Source organism: Solanum tuberosum, unplaced genomic scaffold (assembly GCF_000226075.1).
Source record: "Solanum tuberosum cultivar DM 1-3 516 R44 unplaced genomic scaffold, SolTub_3.0 scf00488, whole genome shotgun sequence".
NCBI classification, from domain to species: domain Eukaryota; kingdom Viridiplantae; phylum Streptophyta; class Magnoliopsida; order Solanales; family Solanaceae; genus Solanum; species Solanum tuberosum.
This window is the reverse complement of record NW_006239411.1, coordinates 210,494-217,852: the sequence shown is the minus strand read 5'-3', so window position 1 is coordinate 217,852 and position 7,359 is coordinate 210,494. Positions and strand designations below refer to the sequence as shown.

The 7,359-nt window shown below is 37.9% G+C and overlaps 1 protein-coding gene across 2 annotated transcripts in view; it reads right to left on the bottom strand.

Moving 5' to 3' along the window:
* LOC102593106 (aminoacylase-1) overlaps positions 1–6,262 on the bottom strand; it is a 13,342-nt gene extending 7,080 nt beyond the window's left edge. For both annotated transcript variants that reach the window (XM_006364277.2, XM_015303899.1), the window contains exons 1-2: positions 5,257–6,262; positions 4,682–4,819 (exon numbers count right to left, since the gene is read on the bottom strand). In XM_006364277.2, the coding sequence (XP_006364339.1) occupies positions 4,682–4,819; positions 5,257–6,123 (1,005 nt within the window). In that variant the 5' untranslated portion in view covers positions 6,124–6,262. The remainder of the gene's footprint in view (positions 1–4,681; positions 4,820–5,256) is intronic.
* Between the last annotated feature and the right edge of the window lie 1,097 nt (positions 6,263–7,359).

Below are 7,359 nucleotides of genomic sequence, written 5' to 3'. Positions count from 1 at the left end.
GGCGCGGGTGCGGGGTGCGTGTCGGATTCGGTCAATCCGATCCGGATACTTTGACCAAAGCCGAGAAAAAAAATGGGGAAGAAGAGATCAATTTCATGGCCGGCGAAAGTTGACGACGACGAAGTTGTCACGTCTAGGTGCTCCATGGAAAAGAATAATGAAGAGGCAAAACTTACAAGAATAGAGAGAGAGCAGGCAGATTTTTTTTCTTGTACAAGAACAAAGAGGAGGCGAAGGGCTCCATGGAAAGAACAAATAATTCAAAGTTTTTTTTCTTGAAAAAGCAGAGAGAAAGCTTTATTTCTTGGAAAGGAAAAAAGCTCCAAGAAAAAAAGCAGGTTAGGGTTTCTTGGGAGAAGAAAGGGCAGCACACAGAACTTTAATGAATTGTACTACTATCTAATTTAAGTTAGACTGTCTCTCTCTCTATATATATATAAATAAATGATTATTTTTTTTATAATAAATAAAAGGAATTATTACTTTTTTAAAATTAATTAGTAACAAGTAATTAATTTATACTTTTAAATTTGTATATCTATAATTGATATGCTTTTAAGTATAGCATTTTACAAGATATTTAATATTATTATTATTATCATTATAACTATATTTTATAATATTGAATAATTTTAGCCGAATCCCCGCACCCGTATCTATACTCGGATTCGCACCCCCGAATCTTAAAATTTAAATTTTGCCCAACCGACTCTCGGATTCGCATCCGTCTCGGATACCCACACCCGAGTCCGAGCAACTTAGGTCCTTTCACATTAGCAAGCTTCAGAGTTTCAGACAAAATGTCCCTCAAATATGATAACACGTGTTTAAACTCAAGACAACAAAACAACAAAAGCTATGTCATGTTACTCACAGACTCCCTAAACGCTAGGCTATTCAAAAGTCCCAGCAGGATACTGCATTTCCTAGACACTCAGATAACTAATTACACCCATCCTGCTTTGTTTCGTTCATTCCACTTATGGAGGGTCTATTTGCCCAACTTCTCTAGTAAGGTTGAGCTCATTAATTTGTCTTCTGAAAAAAAAATTGAAGTAGCAAATTTTCTTATCTTTTTTTTTTTTTTTGTAAAACATAGTGCAACTATTCTTATTCACCTCTCCAAGAGCAAACAGGAAAATCAAATCAGGTGATTTATACTTTCTACTAACCTTTTATGGAAGCCTGTTGTCTAAAATAATATTGTAAACTTCTAGGAGATAATATTAAAGGAACCAACCAGTCTCCGACCTCAAGATGAGTTAATATATGACCAAATTTCCATTTACAATTTTTAGTCTAATTTTTTTTAGTTCCTTCAGAAAAGATTAAAACTGTTGCCATAAAGAGGCGCATAATCTTGACCTATTTGACAGCCTCCTGCATCGAAGAAGTTGGGGAAATGTAATCTCAAATAGTATTTTTTTTGAGAATGAGGAAAGTGGTCTCATTTATGAATTTCCTCAGTATGCACATCAATCATATGTTGCACATCCAGAAATATTTAGAGCATTGTCGTGCTCATTCAAAAACTGTCTGTCTATGCTTGCAAGGATATCCTTTAAAATGAGACAGCCACATGTAACTAGCATTTCACATCATACAGTTCAAGTGTAGCAGGCCTTGAAGTAGAAATGTGTTCTGTAACACCTCGGATTTAAGAAGACAGAAAATGCAGCCTTTTCAGAAATTGGTGCCATTTCGACGGAAGCCATCCATGGCTCGTGGAATGACCCACGGACCGTAGGTGGTGTCCGTGGGTTGGCCAATCAGTTTTCTAAAATGTCAAGTTTCAGTACTTTTTCAACGGTTCACTAGGACAGTCCGTCGTTCAATGCACGAACCCTAGATAGGTTCCGTAGACGAGTCCCAGACTTAGAAGGATTTTGAGGTCGAAAATGGAGAACCACGGTTGGGACCCACGGTCCGGGGGTGGGTCCCGTTATTGGAGGACCAAAGTTGGTAGTCTCTGATACACAAACGATGCCCCAACAGGACGGTCCGTGGTTCGACCAATGGACCGTCAGTCAGGTCGTCGTCTGGGTCGGCAGTTATTAGTTTCAGGGGCTTTTGGGTCTTTTCCTAATTAGTCTAGCCTAACACTATGTCGTTTTACTCTTCACCAAAACCCCTATATAAGTGTTTTTAACTCCCAAAATTTCCCCAATTGAAAATCATTCTCTCAAATTTACAAAAGAAGAACAAGTCTTCCTCTCAAAATATTTCTCTCTTGAAAGCTTGAAGAAGAAGGGGATCAACCTAGGGTTTCAAGTCAAGTCTCCAATTCCTCAGTTGAAGTTAAGCAATTGGCATTGAGGTATGATAGTTTTCATCCATGGATTCCTTCCATTCATGGAGTTCCCAAATTCTCCTATTTTCAAAGTTAGAATTCCCCAATTGAGTTACGGTTTTCTTTTATGTCACGGGTTCTCTTAATTATGGATTTAATTGATTGATTTATGATCTCTTATGCATGAATTGAGTTAATCTCATGTTTTTATGATGATCCCCCATGAACCTATGTAATCCCCATGTTTTCCAAGTTATGATCATATAATGTGGGTTTTGGATTATGAAAGAGGAGTTATGAAATCAAGAATGTTCTCATGAAATTGATGTAAATGTTTTAAGGATGCTTTGAGAGTAAGTATCAATGTTGTTGCTATTGTTGTGTTGTTGAAAGGATTTCTCATATACACATGTAAGCATGAATTGTGAAAGGTTTTCTCACATGATAAGGGTTTTTAGGTTGAAAGGCTTTCTCACCTAAAATGAACCAGTGTTAAGGAGCTATTCTAATGTGGAGGCAAGAGGCGATTACCCATGCTCTCTAAGTAAAAGACAAAAAGGCGATTACCCATGTCACATGATGTAAGGACAAGAGGTGATTACCCATGATCCATTGAGAGCGAAGATGAATATGAATATGAATAAGAACTATTCCATGGAAATTAAGCTTAGTACCGAGTGGACAAGTGGCGATTACCCATGTCCCATAAATTGTGTGCCAACATAGGATTGTCTAGATAGACATTAGTTAGTGGATCCACATAAGCTAGAAATTCATGGTCCTTACTGTGGCAAGTAGGGCAACTCTTTTCGGTGTGGGAAACACCGGATTCCATGATGATAGCTCTCATGGTCTTATATGTCGGTTAAGGCTACTTCCCACAAGCAAGTTATGATGAACTAAGGTTACTTCAAGGAAGTATTTCATATATGTTTAAGATGATGATTATGTGCATTGACCATGTTTTAAGACTCATGTTTTCTAACCCTTATTTCATGTTTTAGCTTGGTCATTGTATCTTATGAAGGTATCTCTCTTTAAGCATGTTTATGTTTTATGCATGGCTATCATTCTTGATACATATTTTTGTACTAACGCATACTCTTGCCTACATTTTCCCCAAATGTAGGGTCCGACAGTTAGGGTTCTCAGTTTCGTGGCTAGAGGTTGATTTGAGAGATTCCGAGCTTTGGTGAGTCCTCATGCTTCGAGGACAAATTTTCGTTGTTTTCAGCTTACTTTCTTACTTTCAGTTTTGGACATGATGTATGGGCTAGGCCCAGTTTCATTCTTATGTACTAGATGGCTAATGAGACAAGTGTTTAGACTTCCGCTTTACTTTTATAAAACATTTGAAACTTTAAATGTTGTTCTTTATCTCTTTTGTTCTATTTCTTAAGTTATGAATGCTAAGTGGCTTGTATGGGGCCTCTCGGGGTCCTATACGCCATGTTACGCCTAGGGGTACCTTGAGTCGTGACATGTTCATACACATATTAAAGTAGAAAGATACAGCATATGAATGAATACACTGAAGGACACACGAAGCGGTAGTCATCAGAAAGGTAATCAAGGAAAGTTGACGGAACCATAACAGTTAAAAATGACATGAACATAGTGACAAATCCCACAATGGATCATTCAGGTTTGGTCAAGCAAAGACTATTACAACTACTACTACGACGTCTCAATCCCAAACTAGTTGGGATCAAGGAAGCAAATACTAAGATATCAAAGTTAGATAATCATTACTTATGTCTTTAATCAGACAAGAACTTCTCCGGGGAATGAAAGCAACTAAATTTTGTTCAAAGAAGTTGGACCTGCTTCTTCTATTAGTCACTTTGGAATACTTCCCTTACCTGATACAAAACAAGGCTGATTAAAGGACCTAGAAAAGTGAAAGGAATAAGAACTTCTCTGGGGCATGATTTGTTCAAATCAATTGGACCTGCCAAACCCTACATTATTCACTTAAGAATACTTCCCTTACCTGACACAAAACAAGGCTGATTAAAGGGCCAAAAAGGGGAAAGGATGAGAACAAGCTGGGAATGAAGAAACTCTCGCAGTCCTAGATTAGACTTTTCTACTTTCATAAACTAACTGTAACAGCTTGGAAGACAGACTCAATCAAAGATTCAGTAAACTGCCGGTCAATAGGCTACTACGCAAACACTTCATGCCAAATTGGAAGAGGAAAAGGAAGGCGTGAGACAATTTTCTTTGGCGTATACACCCCTTCTCCTCACCCAACAAAAAGAGAACAGTTAAATGTAATTATTGTTCTAGGCCATTTTCTCTTTAGAAAAGGACTGAGGTATAGCAAACAGGATTACAGGTTCTTTATCTCTAAAAGAAGAAACGATGGATTATTATTATTTCTAGTACCTCAAAAGTCATGTTACGCCAAGCAGGTGCCCATTCATCAGCTATTCGCCTCTCCAAGGATGCCTGATCTGCAGTTGGTGGTACTCTGATGTCAAATCCTGCTTGGGCTTCAGATGGCTGCAGGTTCATGACAAAACCCTGCCACAGAAATAAAGAAGTCCATATTTTAAACTAATCTCAGTTCTGATTCTAAGTGTAGGGATATGGGCCATTGTTTTACAAGAAAGGGTTGTTCGGTAAAACACCCTATATCTGCTACGCATCACTTCAAAATATTCGTTTTCACTTGACTACATTAATAATTCTGTTACTTAATAAAAAACATTTAAGCTCTTCTTTTTTTATCAGGTACATTTTAAGCTCTTCTTATACTTTATTTATAAGAAACATTTAAACTCTAATCTCAGTAAATGGTAAACACCATCATATAGTGTTTAAGGTTACAACCCAGCACATGATGACATTGGATGAATAAGCTCAATCAAAGATTCCTAGAATTCCTCAGAAGAAAAATGGTCACAATATTCACGAAGCAGTGCAGTAATAGTCAGAGTCAAATAGCTAGACTGACTTACAGAGGGTGAAGGGGTGCCAGCTTTCAAGAAGACCATATTAACAGAAATGACTTCGCCTTCAGCTTTCTGTCCTGCCTTAACTAGATCAAACTGCGCTGCCCTGAATCTCCTTATAATTTCGATGCTTTTAAGTAAATTCTCCATGGCAGTATTATCGTAGAGCTTAGCCCCATGTCCAGGAGCACCTACAGCCTTAACGACCAGCCACCAGGGGGACCTCTCTCCATAGAATGCACGATAATTGTCCGTGGGAGAGGCCAAGCCCTCGTCAAGAACAATCCCAACATTCATCTTGGCAAAGACATCTGAATCGACAAACTTTCCGGCACCATCATTTCCACCGATCTCCTCGTCGGGGAGGAAGGAGAGGTAGAGATTGCGCAGGGGGCGGAAGCCAGAAGCTTTGAGTTTGCGAATGGCCTCGAGGTACTGTAAGCCGACGCATTTCATATCCTGAGAACCTCGGGCGAAGATGTTGCCGGTAGTGGAATCTAAGTGGGCAGAGAAAGGTGGATGAGTCCACTTGTGATGCTCGGAAGGGACAACATCGGTATGTGAGTTGAGGAGGATGGAAGGGAGGGTAGGGTCGTTGCCTGGCCATTTGAGGAGAATCAGAGGTTTGCCCTTGACGAACTCTAGGGTCTGGGACTCGAGGGATAGTAACTTGGCCTGTGATATTATAAATTCGGCAGCTTCATAGTAGTTGGGGTGAGGTTGGGCTGTATTGATCTGAAGGTACTGCTGGAATCTTGATAGGATTGTAGACGGATCTTCCGCGGCCGTCGTAGCTGTGACTATGAGTATGAGTGTGATCAAAAACACGCACAAATCATGATAATAGCCGTGCTTGCCGCTGCAAAAACTCATCACTGCTTTTCACTCCAGATGAGTTAAAATCAATACTGAGGTTATCAATTTTCTCTAACACCTTGTTTGTTTGGATGGTTGTTCGATCAAGCTAACACAATGTTCAAATTCGACACACAGACTAATAATATTTTGAGTTATCTAAATAGCCTCAATTTAAATATCATATATACTCCCTCCGTTTCACAAAGAATGACTTCCTTTCCTTTTTAGTCAGTTTCACAAAGAATGACCTCCTTTCCTTTTTAGTCAGTTTAAAAAAGAATGACCTTTTTTCTTTTTCGGTAACATTTTACTTTTTGCTTTCCACGTGGCATGTTTAAGACCACAAGATTAAGGGCAATTTTGTATATTTGACATAACTTTAATTTAGTACCACAAGATTCAAAAGTCTTCTTTATTTACTTAAACTCCGTGCCAAGTCAATTCAGATCATTCTTTGTGAAACAGAGAGAGTATTAAAAAAAAGGAAATACATAATTACCCTCATTCAACTATAACACTTTTTTAAAAAAGACACTCAAACTTTATAAGGGTCCTAGTACCCCACTAAATAATTTAAAGTGATATAAATATCTCATTTTTCAGTTAATCCCACTTATAAAAGAAGAAGGTGTAAGCACGCACTAATTATAGTTTGCCACCTGTCAATTTTATATAATTTCCTAATCTTGTTTTTATTTATTGTTTTTTTTTAGTTTTAATTCTTTTATTTTTTCTTTTCTTTCGTCTTAACCCATCCGTTGGTCTTCTTCATTGTGGAGTGGCCGCCATTGCTACAACACCATTTACAACACTAAATCAAAATTAAAATTGGAAAATCAAATCCTCTTTCAAATTTTATTGTTTTCAAATTAAAATTTCTATCAAAGTCTTATTTTTGTGTGTTTTGCCTTTGATTTTTGCTCTAAATCAACTTGGGTTGTATTTGAAAAAAACATTGAAATAACGCCGACGATTCTATCTTCGAAGTCGCCATCATCTTCCCGGAGATTCTCACCCCAGCCGGTCAAGGAGGAGGAGGGAGAAATCTGAGGATGAAACAACAAATTTGTTGTTGCTTCCGTTATCAATGAGATTTTTTTGTTAGTGATTTTTCTTTTATGTACTGGGATTGTGTTATTTAGTTACAATTAAATCTCTCCGTCGAAATCCAATCTAAATGAAAAACGAAAGAGAGCAAAAAAAAGAAAAAAAAAAAACTTCAAGCTCTCCTTCAATGGTTCAGCTCAAGAA